At 35.1% G+C, this 21,653-nt stretch overlaps 1 protein-coding gene across 1 annotated transcript in view; it reads right to left on the reverse strand.

The window, feature by feature from the left end:
* MARCOL (MARCO like) overlaps positions 1–21,653 on the reverse strand; it is a 158,583-nt gene that overhangs the window by 133,978 nt on the left and 2,952 nt on the right. Inside the window, 2 exon segments of the mRNA XM_046667774.1 lie at positions 929–966; positions 21,087–21,565. Of these exon segments, the coding sequence (XP_046523730.1) occupies positions 929–966; positions 21,087–21,565 (517 nt within the window).

Below are 21,653 nucleotides of genomic sequence, written 5' to 3' on the forward strand. Positions count from 1 at the left end.
GACTTGCCATGGATCAAAATTGGAAAAATACCATCTATGTGTAGTTTTAAAAACTAACAGCTATGACACTAACACATATAAAATTAACATATATCCCAATTAAAAATTAAAATATTATTAATACTCTTTTACAAACCTGCTATTACTTTTTTGAAAGGTCATAGAACTGGTTGAACGTGTTTTTACAATTTAACAATGACCATTCTCACGTCACCTTCCATCTTTTTTCTTTCAAACTCAAAAAGAAATCATGACACTTAATTTTTCTATTTATCACCCTCTCGTCTTTCTTGATAATTTCACTATATATGTGTATGCTTGTCTATTTGTCAGTATGTGTGTATTTGTGTAAGTGTGTATGAACATATGTAGCTGTAGATATAAATGCAATTTATTTAGTGTTGACAGCATCGTTAATTTACATAAATAATACTGTGTGTATGCTTACATCACTTGTTTTTTAAACTTCTTTGTGACTCTGTTTATTCAGATATTTAGTGCTGTAGTTTAATCTTTTTCACCTCTATGCAATATTCCACTATTGAAATGAAAATTGTCATTATTTTATCCACCTTTAAGTGTATATTTAGATCGGTTCTTTATTACTTTTCCTTTGCTAAGATGGACACTTCTACTCTAAGCACACTTTGACCTTTCTCAGATGCTTATATGAAACAACATTTATGCCCATTAATTGAATTTTTGTGTAGTGGGATATGTACATTTTTATGTTGTCTAGATAATGACAAATGGTTTTAGATGGCTGTTAAGTTTCTATTTCTTGACTTTAGTGTAATAATAACACTTCTTTTGTACTTTTTGAAAGATCTCTCTGTTGTACACTTTGTTTGATGAAGTATGCTCTTAAAATTACAGTGTAAAAAAGTTAATTGTTTAGCTTTTTCAACTTCCATCAATATTAACTTACCGGAAATCTGAATTCTGGTGCAGGAGCAAAAGAAGTTTCTGCAACCAACACATAGATGAAAAGTTAAAAATTAACAAGACAATGAAGAAGAAGTAAAAGAAGGAGAAGGAAAAGGAGAAGGAAGATGGTGGGAGGAGGGAGAAGAATTGTCTTTGGTAAACAGGGCCCATATCTTTTAATAGCAAAAACCTACGCAAGTTGCTTACTCAAGACCTTGCTAATAATGAGGCAGGTTGTTCATGTGATTAGCAAAACAAATAATTCGCAAATATAAAATTTGAAAGCATTACTTAATTCCCTATTATTCTCACTCTGTGAAAAATAATTTTGTGTACTGTTTGTTAATAATCCCTAACATCCTTCTTTGAAGATATTGTTCTTCTCCCCATTTGCATAGATGACACATTCTAGACAGAGAGGACAATGCTTTAGAGCATGTCTCTTAAATATGAAGAAATCAATTAGTACTGAATTAATTGGTACTCTGATCTAAATGTGTGGGTCTATGCAATACCTCACAGATGCCTTATTCTGAAATGCATTGTCCACTGCGAGCTCTAAGACAACTATCGCCAGAGGCATCAATGTGTTCTCTCCTTAAACAAAGGCTTGTCTTACGGGACTCAGAGTGGCTGATCAAAAATCAGAATATTGAACAATACCAGACCCAGAAGAGATCATTCCTTCCCATGGTTTGCATTTAACAACCGTGGAATCTGGCCTCCAAAAAGGAAAGAAGAAGAATTTAGGCAATGTTCTTTAGTCATAGATGAACAAAGAGTGAAATTATACTGCCCATTCTAACCCACTGCTCTGTCTCCACTTGTCCAAAATAGGAAATGAGAAAAAGCAATCCACTGATGCAATTTTTAAAAAGCATTTGTTAACATGTCCGTTTTTGCTTCATCAGTTTAAAGTTTACAAACTCGACAACAAAAAGCTCCTCCATTCCTAAATTACAGCAGTTGTTTCCTGCATTTTCTGTGATATGTGAAATGTTTCACCTCAGATTGGAAAAGTTACTCACCAGAATAAAGAGGAAATGCCAAGGCAATGACGAATATAGCTTTGATCCATGATGAGAAGAAAGACATTTTATCAAGTCTGAGGAAGGAAACTTGGTATGTTTATAACACATGGCACAGGAGACAAATTTCCTATTTCCAGATGAAAGTTTCTTGTTTGTAAAGAAACCCTCCACCCCCCTAGATTTCTAATTAAGGTGGACAATTCTCTTTTCTTCCCCCAACTGTCAGATTCAATAGGACATATATGTAAACAGAGGGCCTCTTAGGCATGTGAGAGCAATCCCAGGACAAGTCCTCTTTCCACATTTAAGAAGGAGCTGCTCATTCCCCAACCCTTGGCTCGGCCCACAAGAAGCCTGGCTGCGTTTAAGGAAATATACACATTTAAATCTCATTTTTTTTCCTCAGAAAATAGAAAGAGTTATTTCAGGAAGAACTGACCTAGAGCTGTCCTCACAGCAGTGCTATACACTAGGGCTACCCTTGTAGATTCCCCACCTGACCAACCTGAAACAGAGAAGGCGGTGGAAAGTGAGGTCTACAGTTCCAGGGACTGTGCCTATCTTCTTCACCTCTGCGTCTCAACCACTTCCACCCAGCTGAGGAGTCTCTTTTATTAGCCTGTTGGTGAGGAGCTTGATAGAGTAAAACAGATGGCCCATGGCAGATGAGACCCTGAGGTATTCTGTGTTCTGCCTCACAAAGATCTAGCCCAGTAGATCTTCTCTCAGCAGGAGGTTTGGGACAGTTTGATCTGATGAACACAGAAGTATGAGGATGGGAAAGGTAATAAGAATAATCATAGATTCTATGATAGAGAAAATATATGTAAGCTTTCCAAGCTATTGGGCTGCAAAGGACAAGAGAATCAAAACCAGTAAGAAGAGGAGTTTTGTGAACTGTAATTAGACAGATGCCCTTAGTATTTTGCAACACCAGAGAACAATAGACTCAACTGGAGATTTGTTTTACATTTAAACTCTTCTTAAAGTTTAAATTGAAACTTGTTATCTTGAGATAATTGTAGATTCACATACAGTTGTAAGAAACAATATAGAGAGTTCTCCTGTATCCTTTAACCAGTTTCTCCCAATGGGAACATCTCGTAAGACCACAGTACGAATTCCCAACCAGGTGTTGACATCAGCTAGAGACCTTTTAGCAATTTTTGGTCTCAACACCAACGTTGTGAATGACAGTTTGTACCTGAGGTCTGGGTAATGGTATTTTTGAAAAGTTCCCAGATAAGTATTGAGGCAGCCAGCTTTGAAATCCAGCCTAGAGAATAGGATATGAATAGTAGAAACAGAAAGAAACCAATTTATTGTAGTAATCGCTTCTCACTATATATGTGTATCCAATCATCCTGTTGTACACTTTCAACTTGAACAACGTTGTATGTCAATTGTGTCCCAATAAAAGTGCACAAAAAAAATAAAGGAAAAAAGGCTCATGGGAGTGAGGTTGAAACCACATGGGGCAGTATCTTAAATTATATGTTAAATAAGGTAAGTGGGTGTCATTGAAGGCTTTGAAGTAGGGTGAGATTTCATCAGTCATTGTCTCTCTAGTTAACTAATCTACCACAGTCTGATTTCTGGAAAGATATTCGGCAGTTGAAAGACCTGAGATCATCTCACCTATCACTAAGTGACCCTGATACAATATTTAGATTTTCTAATACATGACTTCTTTACTGTAAATGTGGGAGTACAAACTTCCAGTTATAAAATAAATAAGTTACGAGAATGTATTGTACAGCATAGGGAATATAGTCAATACTGTAATAATTGTATATAGTGGCAGAAGGTTACTAGATGATCAAGTGATAATGTATATAAATGCAAATGTTATACACCTGAAACTCACATAATATTGTATGTCAACTATACTTTCATTTAAAAAAAACACAAAAAATAAATGTGGGAGCCTGTCTCTTAGACATTAGGGAAAAAATATGAAGACAGTTTGCATGCAAGTTGGGTGCTAGACTCGCATTCATCATCCTAATCTAACCCACCTCTTACAGCAGTGGAAAAACCTAGAATTCAGAAAGAAAACTTTGAATGTAGCACTGTTCAACTCCAACTCAATGGAAGAACACAAGATGTGTTGAGTGCAGAAAGTGCTCCATTATTATATTAAGAGAATATTATTCTTACAGTAGCTCTGTGAATTATTTACATAAACACCATCAGGGGTATCTGTGGCAAATCAATTCTTCTGGAGCAGGACATTTGAGGAAAGAGTAAACTGAAGCCTAGAGTTAAAATTTTTGTGAATCCCCCAGTCTCACACGCCGGACTTCTCCTATATATATTCGTCAGCAGAGACTAAGAACAGGAGGGACTGCCTATGGATCACAGCAGGCTACAAGATTTTCGTTTTGGGTTTTTTTAATTAGCTAGCAAAGGAAATGTTAGATGTGTGAATTAATACTTTCATGGAAAAAAAAAAAGAATGCATTATTAAACTTGCACCAGAGGTAAAGTAAGAAGACTGTGTCTTTAACATAATAGAGATGTTAAAAGAGAAAGAAAGAAAAAGTGGAAAGTAAGGACAGTGTTCAGCCACCCCAGTGTCACTGCCCCACAGGTTGTCGGCAAAGAAACCCATTACTTTGGGCAATAACAGGAAGGAGCTACCTGAATTTATCTTCAACACATAAAACACCATGTTTGCGACCTTCCCCCAGGTCACTGAATAATGTGGGGTTTTTGGGTTTTTTTGGAAACTTCGTACTGTTGAAAAGAGAAGAACAGAAGTCCACATTTACCAGTATTTCAAAGGAGACTGAAGTCTTTTAGTCTACCTCCTGTCTCAGAAGAGACCCAAATGATTTGGCACCATATACCTTGTTTTAAAATGATCAATACAAATGTATCTCGGCCGGAAGACTCGAATCCAACTTGTCCAGACAAGAAAACTCTAAAATATAATGAGACTATTTGTTATACACCATGATGTTGCAATTGTAAGCCCTAGAAATAATATTCTATGAAAGAATCATTTGACTGAACATGTATGCCATCATTTTCTGCTAAAAATTATACTTAGTCAAATCATTTCAGAAATGACTTTAATAGTAAGAATCAAGCCAAAACTTTCATAGAGGTGATGTTGTTATTTAGCCTAATGAACAATTTACACTCCGTTATGGGAATATTTAATCCAACATAGGTGAATTATTAAATGTCAAATGACCACAAATGTAATATGAAAGAACATTTTACTTTAAATTCATTTGGGACATAATTTTCTTTTAAGGATTCAGAAACGTCTGCAAATCCTCTTAATTGTATAGAGCCACAACTCTGGATTGTCACGTCCATGAAAAGTTATTCAATAAAATTCAGCAGGCCAAAAACTTACCAACCCTATTGCTCAAAGGTAAAAAAAAAAATGCTCTTTTTATACTAGACATAGATAATATACTAACAGAGCTAAGAACAGGAGCTACAACTATTAAAGAATATGACAGAGTTTTAAAATTATGTCTCATCAGTTAAATTATAATTTGTATATAGCATAATTCAATTTTTATAGTTGTATAGTTCTATAAATTTAGGCAAATATTTTAATTGTGTAACCACCACTATAATAAAGATGAAGAATATTTCCATAACTCCCCAAATTTCCCTTGTGTGGTTTTGTGGCCAATTCTTTCCCCTTTCTTTAGTACTCAGTAACCACTGATCTGATTTCTGTCTCTTTACTATCTTTAAGCAATTTTATATTGAAATAGATTTAGACCCATAAAAGATGCAGAAATAATATAGTGAGTTCCTGTCTTGTCCTACCCATCTTCCTCATAGATAAAATCTTATATAACCACAGTACATGTAGAAACCAGCAAATTGACATGGTACACCACTGTTAACAGAACTGAGTACCTTATTTGGATTTCACCACTTAAAAAATGCACTCAATTTTTTGCTATATAGTTCTGTAGAAAGTGTCTCAAGTACAGATTAATATGACTACTTCCACACTCAGGATACAGAACTATTCCATCTCCACAAATAAATTACCCCTTGATACTCACTTTCTCTCACCAACCATAACCTCTGGCATTCACTTATCTTTTCTTTATCATTATAATTTTGTCATTTGGAGAATGTTATGTGAATAGAGTCATAAAGTAAGATTTTGAAACTGGATTTTTGCCCCCTTGATCACAATATACCTGAAATTCATAAAGTAGTCACACCAAATTCACAAGTTGGTGTGTGCATCATTAGTCTGTGCTCTTTATTTCTGCACAGTATTGCAATATATGGCTGTACCAAAATTTGTCTATGCCCTATTCCCTCATTGAAGGACATTTGGTTGTTTCTTATTTTGGGTTTGTTTGTTTGTTTTTTAGATTCCACATATAAGTGACATCAAACTATTTATCTTTTTCTGTCTTATTTCACTTAGCATAATGTTTTCAAGGTCCATCCATTTTGTGGCAAATGGCAAGATTTCAGTCTTTTTTGTGGCTGAATTATATATAAATATATATATTCCATTATTCCAATAATATATACATATTATATATATAATAATATATAATATAGAATGTAATTATATTATTACTAATAATATAATCATATTATTAATGATAATATTAATGATAGTTTAATTAATTATTGATTATGTGAAATTTTATTTTAGTATAATTAATTATATTGTTAATTATTAGTAAGATTAATAATTATATATAATTGTATAATTCTATACTATATATAATATTGGAATAATGGAATATATATTTATATATACTGCATTTTCTTTATCTGTTTATTCGTTAAGGAACATTTAGGTTATTTCCATGTTTTTGGCTATTGTAAATAATACTGCAATGAGCACAAGGTACACATCTTTCAAGTCAGTGTTTTTGTTTTCTTCAGAGAAATACTCAGAAGTAGAATTTCTTGGATCATATGTTAATTCAATTTTTTGAGGAACCTGCATATTGTTTTCCATAGTGGCTGTACCAATTTGCATTCATACCAACAGTGCACAAGTGTTCCCTTTTCTCCACATCCTCGCCAACACTTGTTATTGCTTGTCTTTTCGTTAAGAGCCATTGTGACAGGTGTGAGGTGATATCTCATTGTGGTTTTGATTTGCATTTCCCTGATGGTTAGTGATGTTGAGCACCTTTTTTTGTTGTTGGCCATCTGTATGTCTTCTTTGGAAAAATGTCTGTTTAGATCCTCTGCCTATTTTTTAATTGGATTGTTTGGGTTTTTTGCTTTTGATTTCTATGAGTTCTTTACATATTTTGGATATTAACCCCTTAGATATATGATTTGTAAATATTTTCTCCCATCCTGTAGGTTGCCTTTTCATTTTGTTGATGGTTTCTTTTGCAGAGTCCAGAAGCTTTTTAGTCTAACGTAGTCCCACTTGTTTATTTTTGCTTTTGCTGCCTTTGCTTTTGCTGCCTTTGCTTTTGGTGTCAAATCCAAAAAACCAATCTCTAAGACCAATGTCAAAGAACTTACCCCTCATGTTTTCTTCTGGGAATTTTATGGTTTCAGGTTTTACATTCAAGTCTTTAATCTATTTGGAGTTAATTTTTGTGTATGACATACATTCTTTTGTATGTAGCTGTCCAGTTTTCTCAACACCATTTATTGAAGAGATTCTCCTTTCCCCATTGTATATTCTTGGCTCCTTTGTCAAAAATTGATAGATTGTATGTGCATGGGTTTATTTATGGTCTCTCTATTCTGTTCCATTGCTCTATTTGTCTATTTTTATGCCAGTGACTGATTGTTTTGATTAGTATAGCTTTGTAATATAGTTTGAAATCAGGGAGTGTGATGATGCCTCCAGCTTTGTTCTTCTTGAACTGAAACTTCTAACTGAGAGTGTAGGGATGGATAGATTAGATAGAGATGGTCCTTTGAGGTGAACATCACCATGGAGCTAGCTTCTGGAACTTTCTTTCACTGTGTGTTGAGTCTCAACACTGGGATTTGTCTTAATGATTAATATCTGGATCTATTTATTTTCTCAGAACCTCACTACAGATTTACTGAAGGGATTGAAAAGCATTCTTCCAAATGACTAAAACTATGTCATTCTTTATATTGGCATTTTGCATTTTGTCTGGTAAATAATTTTTCTCGTAGTCAATGAGAATTCTTTGATCGTTCAGTAGTTGTCCAAAATTTGGCCAAAATAGAGACCTTACTGATGATCATGGTGATAATTTTTCTTGAAGCCCCCAGACACCAAAAATGATGTAGGAGGTTCTATTAAAAAGCACTGGACTTAGATTTGATACATTGAATTTGATTCCACATTCCCCGCCTTGAATGCTAAGTGGCTTCATGCAAGTCATTGCTCTTACCACACTTAAGTGTATTCATCTACAAAGTGGGGAAGTTACCTATTTTTGACAGAACTGTTGCTGGAGTTTTATAAGCCACCATATACAAGGTTCTGAAAGGTAGCCATATTTACAGAAGACACAAATAAATGCTTATTGATTTAGATTAAACTTTTGGATTTTTCTTGGCCATTGAGACCTAGTTTGGGCACACAGATAAATGACCACAAATACATACTTCATTATTTTTACTTACAGAGAATAAATGCCTTTATTCTATCAGCAGATTTTTCTTATCAAAGAAATATCATTTAATTTTTTTTAATTTTCTGCTTTGTTTGTAGGTATTGTCTCTGGGGCTTTTGGAAGTATGACAGTAGTTTCGGTAAGCTCTCTTTTGACTATTAAAAAATCAAAACTTTGTATTCATCATGGTATCAAATACATGTTTGTATATGTTATTTTCTCCAGGAGTACGTTGCCAGATGTATGAGCAGTGGCAAGAGTTAGTGAGATTGGTTCAGAGCTAGGAAGTTTGGAGAAGAGCATGAATGAGGGGGAAGAGGAAACTGTTGGACAAATAAGGGGCAAGAGAACTAAGTACTACAGTGAAAAAGGAACACAAATGTTGACTCACCTAGCCCTTGCAAAGAAGCAAAAGAAGACAGGTCAGGAAAAAACAGGAGTGATTGAATAAGGGGTACAGGAGACTAGAATTCTCTGTAAAATTAAATTGCCAGGTGTGTGGATGTGAATTTATATGAGAATTAAGAGAGTAGGCAATGAATATCAGTGTGTGTTACAGACTAGTGTTCTTGTCTTCTATAAAACAGTTTCCAGTAATGAGAAAAGGCTATCTATATGGTGGGAGAATAGATTTCAAGGGGAAGTTAGTGTCTGCAGAGTTGCAGAGGAGAAAGAACATTCAGGTCCTGATTTGTGCGGGGGCTTAGCTGATTCCAGCAATGTAAATATCTCTGTGGCTAGAGCATAGAGAGTTAGAGAGGTCTAGGGAGACAAAGACCCCAAAGAGATGGGAAGGAGCCAGGGACATGCTAGCTATTAAGGATTAGGGATTACCTTAAGGAAAAAATGGGCAGTGTTTTTAGCAAAGGTGGAAGGTTTCAATACAAACTCTTTGGAGCTATTGGAAGTGGTTGTGGTTGGACCACCTAGCAGGACACTGCAACTGTCCTGCAGGAAGTGACGGGAGCTCAGACTAGGACAGTGGAAAAGGAAATAGAGATGCGAACAGTGCTTGTGGCCTGATACTTTTAATCATTCATCCAGAATATTTACAGAGCCCTTTCTATGTGCTAGGAAGTATTTTACTATTCAAGTAATCTAAAAAGAACTAAGATTGTTCTGTATATCAGGATATTCGCAGTCTGTGGAAAATGATAGTCACATTTAATTAACGTTGTTGGTATTGTTATTATTACTATTTATTTTACAATGTCTTTGACTTTTATAGCCCTTCTCTCACAAATATCCCCTGATAATAGCTTGTTCCAGATTATATGAACCTATCTGTGGATCAAATGGCAAAACATATATCAACATATGTGTTTTTTACAAGAAATTTAGGTATGGAATAAAATTTGCATGTCTTCTTTTCAAATGTAACAAAGTCTCACTCAGGAATCCCAAGAAAGTCAACACTGGCATTTATTAAAACAATCTCCTCATTTAAAGAACTTAGGCACAAGCTCTATATCTATGTAAAGGAACCAGCATTTCTGAAGGTGGTTTTTTGTGGTGCCCTGTTTATAGTTATTTTCATTAATCAGTATGTCACATTCAAATTAATTCAATGATTGACATTTACTTAGGCTGTTAACAGCAGTGCATATAGATTAATCACTTCAAGACAAGTTTTGGCTTCTATTTTCATTATATTAAGTTGTATATTCATTACAAAAGTATTTTGTTCTTTCTGTCTGCATGGCACATTTCTTTTAGTTTCCTTTCCTTGAATTGTAATTCATCCATAATTGCAAATCACACAGGAGAAACAAAATGACTGCAAGTAAAATTAAACAGTATAAAGCAGACATATATCATAAATATTGTGCTTTGAATTATATTTCAGAAAATTCTTTTATTCTATTAACTTCAATCATGCTTGATTTTCATTCGTTCTCTTGATTTAAAAAAAGCATTCAATTAAATCTTGTTTTAAAAAGTAATCTAAGTGTTCCAATTAGAATCAAACATTAGAATTAAAAAAATGTTTCCATTCCTATGGAGATAATTCAAACTATCATGGTTTTCTGTAATATTCAGACAGGAACAGCAAAGTTGTGATGGGTTCTTTGGAATATGTGGAAGGAGAGGTGGGAGATTGTGAAAATATACTCTCAGTGCTTAGAAACAGAGAGAAGAATAGAAAGGAGAGACAATACTAAAGGAAAATAGCCCAGGGAAATTAGGTTCAGCAGAAGGATTGCCAGAGGTGGAGAAAGTGTCATAGAGATACTGTAGGTGCAGCAAGCAGCGCCAGGAGAGAGTCTATTCTCCTTTTCCAGAAGTGGGCTAAAAGACAGGAAGAAACATTTGCATGCAATCTAGGATTAGAAGTATTCAAAATCTGGTTAGGTTATCAGCAAATCTCTGAGATAAATTTCACCAGGATCTTCCCCCAAACCTAGTTCCCATGTAGATTGGTATTTGTAGAGCCACGAAACCAGCATGGATAGCAATATCAAGATCAAGACAGCAGGATACAAGACAGAAAATTGTCAGACTCTACAGAAATTAAGTAGGCAATGACATTACTTAATTTTGAGGCAGAGAAGGCTGGTTCTTGTTCTTACAAGCACTCTTTTTTTCAGGTCAGTACGTGTGCTTTTATAGAAGTGCGTTGAGCCAGCAAATGTGGTTTCATTGGCCTAGAGAAGAGAAAGGATAGTTACAAAGCCTGGGCACTAGGCAGGTCCTGGCCCTTTCCAAACAGATTTCAGTATGCTTAGTTCTTTAGATAAAATTCTCATTTGAGGGAACCATGGTAGGCCTCATATAGGATTTTTTATGTAATAATCTACTTGTTTTCTTTTTTTTCTTTTTTAGACAGTGTTGTGACAACCTTAAAATTAATCATCATTCTCCATGCTAATTCCTTGATGTAGCTTTATCTGTGAAATGACTCCTCTTGCCCTTCCTGTTTTGCTGAAAGTCTCTAGCGTTTTCCATGCTTTTTGCCTAGGGTAAGGAAATTCAGCATACATAAAATCCGATCTATATATTCTTTTAGACTTTAAAGTTCAGAAATTTTTTTAATTAATATTTCTGACTCTATATGTTTTTAATGAATATCCTGCTTTGGGAAACATAGAACATAAATAATTTCCTATGAAAATAATGATGTTATGAATAAAAAAGATTAACCATGCAAAAATTTAATGTCTCTTGTGGATTCTTGTTATTTCATCCCTGATCTCTAAGTGGATGAAGAACACTATGGATGCCTAAGAGATTTTTTTGCAATTAAATGAGAACCAGTCTCTGAATAAAGCTCTTATAAGAAACCTATATTGAAAAAACTACCTGTATTTCCAAGAACTTTAGAGTTATTCAAGAAATGATAAATATGAGTTTTATAGTAACTAATGTTATAGATTATTGAAGTTCTATTTTGTTATTAATTTTTTATTGGGATAACATTGGTTTATAACGTTATATAAATTTCAAGTGTATGTTGTATTTCGATTTCTGTGTAGGCTGCAGCATGTTCACCACCCAAAGTCTAACCACCATCCATCACCGTGCACATGGGCCCTCTTACCCCTTTTGTCCTCCCCCTCCTTCCCTTCCCTCTGGTAACCACCAATCTGTTCTCTACATCTTTGTTGTTTTTTTTTTATCTTCCACATATGAGTGAAATCGTAACGTATTGACTTTCTTCATCTGACTTGTTCTGCTTAGCATAATGCCCTCAGAGTTCATCCACATTGTTGCAAATGGCAAGATTTCATCTTTTTTATGGCTGAGTAATATTCTGTTATATATATATATATATACACACTATTGTATATATATAAATACATCTTCTTTATCCATTCATCCATTGATGGGCACTTAGGTTGTTTCCAAGTCTTGGTTATTGTGAATAATGCTGCAATGAACATAGGGGTGCATTAGTCTTTTCAAATTAGTGTTTTTGTGTTAATTGGATAAAGTTTTATTTTAACTTAATCATTAACATAAAACCCAGTATATTGATGTACTACTTTGTTGCCTTGTGTTATATTCTTTGCCTTTAAGATGGGGTGGTACAAAAAAAGATTCTTTGAAAAGTTTTTAAGATTCTTTTTAACAAAGGAAGGAAAATTCTTACTAATTAGTTTTGTTATTAAAACTGTTTTAAGGCTTTTTTGGATTTGTTATTTCCTTTAGTCCTCATAGATATGTAAACTAGGCATAATAAAATCCATTTTTTTAAATAGTGGAGAGTTGAGTCTTAGGGATCTTAAATACGCTAACATATTCTATTCTGATTTTAAAGGTAATTTTTATAGACAGCATGAGTCTTTCTATGAAGCTAAGGAGGAGAGAGGCTTCCCAACATGAGTTTCCACAGTGTTAGGCTACATGCCTTTGCCTTAATGGGAAAATACGCAAGAATATACATACAACCTCACTGTCTGGTTGAATAGATGAATAGGAAATCATGCATATACAGCCTCCTTAATGAGTGTTTTTCAACTTAAAGTTTTTTTCAACTTTAATAACTCAGATTAATACTTCAATGATCTCTTTCACTTTGTACCCACAAACATTGCATGTCATGGTTTGTTTTCTTCTTTCCCTATCTTAATCTGGAACAGCATTTATCTTCACAACTCTGACATTTCCTGCTGAAACCCAGAAGGCATAATCACCAAACTTGCTTTAGATTCACATTCTTTCACTTCCTACAAATTGGACTTTGTTTGACTGGGCCTACAAAAATATTTCTTCATTCCCTAGCTGGCTTACTGAGTTTTGACCCTCTTTCTGTTTTTATTGTCTACCAGGACCTTTTAGGGTACAAGATCTTAGAAAATTAACTGTATTATAGAGTTCTGAGAGATAAGGGAAGTTAGAAGTATTTAATGTCTTACTTTCCAAATCTTATACAGTGGAGATATTATGAAGACCATCTGAACTTAGATGTGGGAAGCTGAAGTTTCCTCACTTCCAGTTCAACCAGAGAATATCATATTTTGTTTCTTTTGTATATTTTTAAAAATATTAATCTAGTTGTATGACTTCCAAAGTTGAATCCTTGAAAAAGTTCCAATATTAATTTTTTATTCTCTTTAATTTCTATTTTTGGTTACTTTCTATATTATTCACAATATATTTCTTCAGAAATAATGCGTAAAATTAAAATATATGTGTATATTTTGGAGGTTTGTTATAAAAACGTTTTACTTAGGTTATGATATCAAAAATGCTTGCAGACAACTGGGTCCTGATTTAGTCCAGTGCTCTTTTTGTCTAGGCAAGGCAAACAAAGCCCAGAGAGAGGAAGTTGCAGAATGATAGGTATGACAGAATAGGATCTAGAGGTCAGACATCCTAATACTTAGACTTATGACTTTAGTTCCTCTCCCTGACTTTAAATGTCATACTATTTTTCCTATTCCATAAATGGAATTAATAGGAGAATCTACATAGGAATGAGGAATATGAGAAATTATAATCAAGCTAATAAAAAAAGATTTTTAGTCTTATGTAAACTTCTTTGAAAGAAATTCACTCCTTAAAACTTTAGTTATCACTGTAACTTATGGGGTTTATAGCACATTTAAAAGGAAAATGAATGACAATAAAACACAAAGGCTGGAAGCAGATAAATGGAAGTACACTGTTGCAAACTTCTTATCAATAAGTGTAAGAGTAATAGAATAATATTACTTGAAGGAAGAAAAAGATGTGCTAAAGATTTATATGTAAACTAAAATAATAATTTTTAAAAAAAACCTTAAAACACAGGTTTATATCTAATAAGCCAACAAAGTAGAGAAAATGGAATCATAATAATACTAAACTAATCCATCTGAAGAAAGATAAAATAAAATGGGAACAAATAGGAAATTATTGATGAATAGAAAATAAGTATTAAGATAATAGTTATAAACGTGACCACAAAAATAATCACATCAAATGTAACTGGTCCAAATATTCCCAATTGAAAAGCAGAGATTATAAGATTGGATCAAAAAAGCAAAGATATGCTTCCTACAAGAGAAACACATTAAGTATAAAGACAAAAATAGATTAAAAGTAGAAAGATGAGAAAAAAATATACCATGCTAACACTAATGAAAAGAAAGCTAGAGTGATGATATCAATGTAAGACAAAGTAGATTTCAGAGAAAATTACATTAGCAGGGACAAAGTGGGTCATTTCATAATGATAAAAGGAGTTAATTCATCAACAGTTTTTAGCAACCCTAAGTGCCTATCAAACTAATAACAGAGCTTCTACATAGAGGGAACAACTAATGGATCAGTGAGGAGAAACAGACAAACCCACTATTTTAATTGGAAATATCAAGATCATTTTCTCAAAAATTAATAAAACAAGCAGAGAGAAAATCAGTAAAAAAATATAGAAGACTTAAAGAACACTATCAACCAACTTAACGGCATCTACATTTATAGACCATATCACCTAACAATCACAGGATAATCATTCTTTCCAATTACCCACAGAATATATACCAGGATAGACCACACTCTTAGCATTAAAAACAAGACATAAAATATTAGAATGGATCAAGCCATTCAAAGTATGTTTTCGTACTAGTGATGTTAAATTAGAAATCACTAGTAGAAGATATCCAAGACATGGAAGCAACCTAGGTGCCCATCAAGGGACGAATGGATAAAGAAGATGTGGTATTTATACACGATGGACTACTACTCAGCCATAAGAAATGATGAAATTCGTCCATTTGTGACAACATGGATAGACCTTGAGGGTATTATGCTCAGTGAAATAAGTCAGAGGGAGAAAGTCAAGTACCATATGATCCCAATCATAAGTAGAAGATAAAAACAACGACAAAAAAAAACGTAGCTTTGGAGATTGGATTGGTGGTTACCATAGGGGAAGGGGGGAGGGAGGAGGGCAAAAGGGGTGATTAGGCTCACGTGTGAGGGGATGGACTATAGTTAGTTTTCGGGTGGTGAACAAGATGTAATGTACACGGAATTCAAAATATGATGTACATCCAAAAATAAATTAATTAATTTTAAAAAAAAGAAGATATCTGGGAAGTCCTCAAATATTTGAAAACTAAACAAAACACTTCTAAATTGCCCATAGGTCAAAGAAGTAATCAAAAAGGAAAATTGGAATGTATGTACCAGGACTAGTTCATGCCAAAGTACTCTGACACACTACCCTTATCCAGCTTAAGATGGAGTAGGGGAGGCATATATCAATCAACAATTCATGCAACTACAACTGATCTATGTTATAAAGAGAAAACATATCGTGTATTTATAGGGTGAGATTATATACCAGGGAGGACAGTGGATATGGTCAAAAAGTCATCTCTGAATAAAGCATACTTAAAGTGCTAAACAAAGGCTAAGTAAAGCTTAGGTAGACAAGGTAGGATGTGGGATAATGCGTTGAGTTTCTGAGATGATGAAATGTACACAAAACTTGTTTGAAGGAATCATAGAAATTTCCAGAATTGGAAAAGAGAAGGCCATAATGTCTGAATTACAGCTTACAAGTAGGAGTTTTGTACAAGAAATATTTTAACACACTCAATATCTTGTAGGTCAGGTATTGAATGTGGAGATTGTCTCAAATATTAGGGGTCCAAGGGTTATAAGCTGAGATGGCAGTAGTGATATTATAAGATTTTTGTCTCAAACAGATCACTCTTACTGCTCTATGAGGAATGGATTAGAAAGATTAAAAGTCAAGATATGCCAACCATTTAGGGAGATATTATAGTGTTTTAGGAAAAGGCAATAAGTGGTAGCTTGCACTACTATACAAGCAATTAAGAAGAGAAGTAGACAGCATCTGTTTCCCTGGTACTCTCCTGCATTAATCACTCATTGATTCATTCATTAAAACAATCTTTACTAAGCCCCTTCTGTGTACAAAAAAGGCTAAAATTTTCTCCCTCAGGATGCTCACTGTATATTTGAAAGATTCCATTAACATCTTTTCAGGTGATTATCATCGAATGCCCCTCTGTAGCGAACGCAGCCTAATGTGTAGTGAACATCCTTGATTGCTTACCCATAGCAGAATACTTTCTTGAGATAATTTTGTTGGTCAGACTTACAGAAATAGCTATTTTTGTTGTGTGTGTGCAAAAAATCTGGGTCATTATAGAACTCCGTTACATCTTTTAAGTATTTAAGAAAGAGTTGCAAATTCTGTCTATGCAACGGAATCAGTGTGTCTGAAGGCTGAGTACTGTTTGTTAGGCACCTGTAAATCAATTAAATGAACCTAAACTAACTTATCAAACATCAATAACAACTAAGTCTTGAGGTATTTTCCAGAATTCAATTCTATTCTTCCTATGAGCATGTATTAATTTCAAAATAATTTATTTACTTCTTACTATATGAGGCACTTTGCTCAGAGCTCAGTCACTGCACTCTGTTTAATCTCCCATTAAATTAAATCATAAGGAAACAGCCTCAGGTGCTGGACAATGAAGAGCAAAGTTTACTTAAATCCTATCAACTTGAACTGGGGATTGAGTTTCTGGCTGAATCCTTATATTCCATGAGCCAAGTATATGAGGGGTTCCATATTGATCTCTGAGTCTTGTTCATTGCCAGCTAGAGGAAGGGTAGAATGCCCTTAATAATAAGCATTTTAATGACCTTTATTTCCCCCAACTACAGCTTTCTGCATCTTTCCTTCCTCACCTTTCCAGACCATAACTCTCCATACATATTGGGCTACTATCGTGTTTCCCTCTCCTTAGATTTAACCGCTTATCCTGTCTGATACCACAGCTTCTCTTTACACTTTGATCTGGGCCATGTGCCCTATTCCACTGTCTGCTTTCCTGCTACATTTGTCGTGTTGGATTCATATATTCCAAATATAAATTGCTGACTGAATTCCCCACTGCTAAATAGGGTTCCCTTGGACATAAAAGTACTTACATTCATCACCCACCTCCAGATCTTGCTCAGCCTCTCTGATGTCATTTTCCTTAAACCATTCTTTTCACCAGCTCTGATACTGCCATAATATCGAGGATTAAGCCCATTTTGGAGCCCCATGTTGCTAACCAATATGATTAATATCCTCGTAAGGGCCTTCTGGTCATCTGGGTTCTATGCCTGACTTAAAACACAATTTCAGATAAAATACGGTAAATCTCTACATTTCAATATCTGTAGATCAATGGTTTTAAAATCTATTTTTGCTCATATATCCCTTTAGACATCTCATGAAAGTTTTGGACACTCTTAAGAAAAAAGTACACAGAGGATTTATTTTTGCATATGGTTCCATGGGTCCTCTGGAGTCAATCAATACATCCTTAAAAAATCTCAAGTCAGTTTCACATCAGGTGTTCAGAGACCGCTTTCATTAGAATACCTGGAATGTGGTTTAGAACTGCAGTTTCTTTAGCTCTATGAGAGACCTACAGCATCAGCATTTCTTTTCTTTTTTTTTTTTTTTTAGGAAGATTAGCCCTGAGCTAACTGCTGCCAATCCTCCTCTTTTTGCTGAGGAAGATTGGCCCTGAGCTAACATCTGTGCCCATCTTCCCCTACTTTATATGTGGGATGCCTACCACAGCATGGCTTGTCAGGTGGTGCCATGTCTGCACCCGGGATCCAAACCGACCAACCCCGGGTTGCCGAAGCACAATGTGTGAACTTAACCCCTGCGCCACCAGGCCAGCCCCTACATGTTCTAATTTTAAATATCCTAATAATCATCTTATTTCTTATAGACAGGCAGAGTGTAACTCTTAAAGGTTTGTGTGGCTCACCAAATCCAACTTCAATATTATTATTTAAATTTAAAATATATTTTAGTAGTAAACAGTTAGTAATCCGTAGGATTCATAGTCCTCCTTAGCCTCTGATATATTTTGTTTGTTGTCTTCTACTGCAAAAATGAAAGCTCCATGGAAGCAGGAGACAAGAAATTCCGTGAGTTTGCTCACCACCTTACCTCCAGTGCTTAGAGCAATGCCTAGTACATAGTGGATGTCTAGTGAATATTTGGTAAATGAATGACTCAATAATAAATTTACTCCTACTTAAAAAGCTGAATGTATCACATTCTCTCAGGAAATGACTAAATTTACTATTCAAGAATTAAGTATCGTTTTATGTTTCCTTTGGACAAACACCCAAGACACTATTGAGAGAAAACTATAGAGACACAGAGAGAAATGTTCTTTTATTCCCTTTGGATCAGAATAGTTCTTCCTGATACAAAGAAATATAAAATGCTCTTACCTTTTTGCTTCACCAAATACACAGTTGTTACTATAGGTTCTTCCATCCGAACCACAGACTGGTTTGTAGATAGATAGACAATTTATAGTTCCAGCTGAGTTCTTGATGCTGGTACTGCCAGTCTGAGGTAATATGAAAGACCATTAGGTAAATATAGGAAACTCAATTTAATTTTGATATTGTAATAAAACAAATATTTATTGCTCATTAATTATTGATTAAGCATTGTACTAAACCAGTCATTTTACTGATCTTTGCTTATTCAACTTAATTCATGCCACACTAGTGAAAGAAGAGCATATTTTTCTCCAATGCAAAGTTGCAGGCCTACAGTGCATTTAAGTGACGAGCCCAAGACCAGATATAGATTAAATACCCAAGCTTGGATTCAAACCCCGAGTTATCTGACTTCAGAGCAGCTGCTCTTACTCATGTCAGACTTCCTCCACTTTAATTCTCTGTACACAAGCCTTCCTCTACTCAAGGAAACAATAATTATAGAAAAGTCATACTGGCAAATACAAAACACAAATGGTCATAATTTATTGAACCTTTCTTTTTTCTTTTCTTAAGAAAGAAAATGAGATTGGAGATAGGATTATGCAGAATTCAGTTGAACAGTATTTGAAGAATTTCCTCATAATCAAGTTATAGAATGACAGAAGCGTGTGAACATAAAGAAGTTTTGATGAGCAGATGAGAACAGAGACACTAAATGGAATGCTGAGCATCTTCAATAGGAGGCTTTGTCTTCTTAGAGCAGGGGAAGATGAACAAAGACCTGTCTTCTCCATTGGCTTAGAGTTTACCACCTTTTTCAAACCAATACTTTACTTTCATTCACACATGCTCTGTGAAATGGACAGGGCTATCACCCCCATTTTTAAAAAGAATATAAAGGTTGGAAAGTTTAAGTGGCAATCTAAATACTCAGAAACCTGATGGTGGTGGCATTAAGGTCTGGATGGCAGGAATGTCCCTGGAAGATTATTAATTCATGCCAGCCTAGAGATAAGGACCAAGAGGGACAGAAAGATTTCATCTGAAAGGATATTGAGGAATGACAAGTTATGAGGTAAAAAGTAAGTTTCCATTAAGATATTGAGATGGAGGAAGTGTTCTAGAAAACTATTTTGGATGTATTAAGTGAAGGGTCCAGAGTCATTGTTAAATGGAATGAGGAGGCTGGCAGTTGTGAAAGAGACTGGCAAGGGAAGGCAAGGCACAGCAGGACTCAGAAGGAAATACAGGGGTCATGGATGCGTACCTATTTGCAATGATGGCTCCCAAATAACAGGCATTTATTCACCCATCTGACAAATAGTTTAAGAGAACCTATTATATGCCTGTCTTATTCGAGGATCTGGGGATACAAGTTTGAAAAGTAATGGTACTTTCTTTAACGAGTTCATGCTTCAATGGAATAGATTATCAATTACAAAGCAATAAGGTACATTCTATGACAGAGGATATCATTAGTATTAGGAATACATTCGTGGGAAGTCAAAGAATTCTGTATGATCTGGATGATGTGTGAGCAAGAGTTAACGTGAAATGTTTAGCCATGTCCAATCATGGACCTGGGGTCCAATTATGAAAAATATTAAATGCCATGCTCAGGAGTCTGGATTTCATCTTCTTCTTCTTCTTTTTTTTTTTTTTTTTGAGGAAGATTAGCCCTGAGCTAACTACTGGCAGTCCTACTCTTTTTGCTGAGGAAGCCTGGTCCTGAGCTAACACCCATGTCCATCTTCCTCTACTTTATATGTGGGACGCCTACCACAGCATGGCATGCCAAGCCATGTCCGCACCCGGAATCCAAACCCGGCGAACCCCGGGCTGCCAAGAAGCAGAACGTGTGAACTTAACTGCTGCGCCACGGGGCCGGCCCCTGGATGTTATCTTCTGAGTAGTGTAGCACCACTGAAGAATTTTTAGCTGAGAAGTGATAGATCAGATCAGATTTGTGATTTAGAAATACCACTTGGGTAGTATGTAGATTATAGATGGGATAGAAATGGGCATGAAAGTTAAATTTGGTGGGGATGGGGGCTCAGTTAATGGGAGTCTGAGCTAGTCCAGTATAGGTAGAAAGGCTTGAGTGGAAAATAGAAGAAGGGAATGAGGGATGGAGTGGAAGAGCATGACCCTCATTAACGATTGTAGGTATATATGAAAATAACCTTCTCCAAATTGCCTCTCATTTTGTTGAATTAGAGTCATCGCAAAGTGTTTGTCATTAGTACAGTGTATTCTGTTAACCATTCCAAGTCTTGGAAAATAGAATGACTGAGATAAATGATAAGTTGACTGAGGAAAAAAAAAGGAAATTAACACTAACCTGAGTGTCCTTTACATTGCCATTCAAAGGGTTGCCTACTTTTTTCCTTTCTTCTGGATTGTAAAAAGACCCTGATTTCCCTCATTGGCCAGAAGATCCTGGTTTTCCTTGCTGGCTAGCTGACCCTGGATGCCCGTGCTGACCAGAAGATCCTGGTTTTCCTTGCTCATTAGAAGTTTCTGGATTCCCTTTTTGGTTAGATTCTCCTCAATTCCCTTGAAGACTCCCAGGCTGATTGAAAACTCCTGGTCTCTTTTGCTGATTAAAATTCCCTGGTTTCCCTGGCTGGTTAGAATACCCTGGTTGTCCTTACAGACTAAATGTCCCTGGTTTTCCTTGTGTGTTGCTACCTTCTTGTTTATTAGATTCCTTTTGTCCTCCTTGATGGTTAGCTTCATTTTTTCTCTCTAGAATAAGTGTAGGTTCTGGACTCTCTTGTAGTTTAAGAACATTTGTTTTCAAAGTCTGGGTTGAAGGCACTGGAATGATACCATAAGCAAAATAATAAAGTTATTCATCTTCAAAAATTTAAAATCAACAGCATTCATCCAAAGATATATATGTTTA

This window comes from Equus quagga, chromosome 7 (genome assembly GCF_021613505.1).
Source record: "Equus quagga isolate Etosha38 chromosome 7, UCLA_HA_Equagga_1.0, whole genome shotgun sequence".
Lineage (NCBI taxonomy): Eukaryota > Metazoa > Chordata > Mammalia > Perissodactyla > Equidae > Equus > Equus quagga.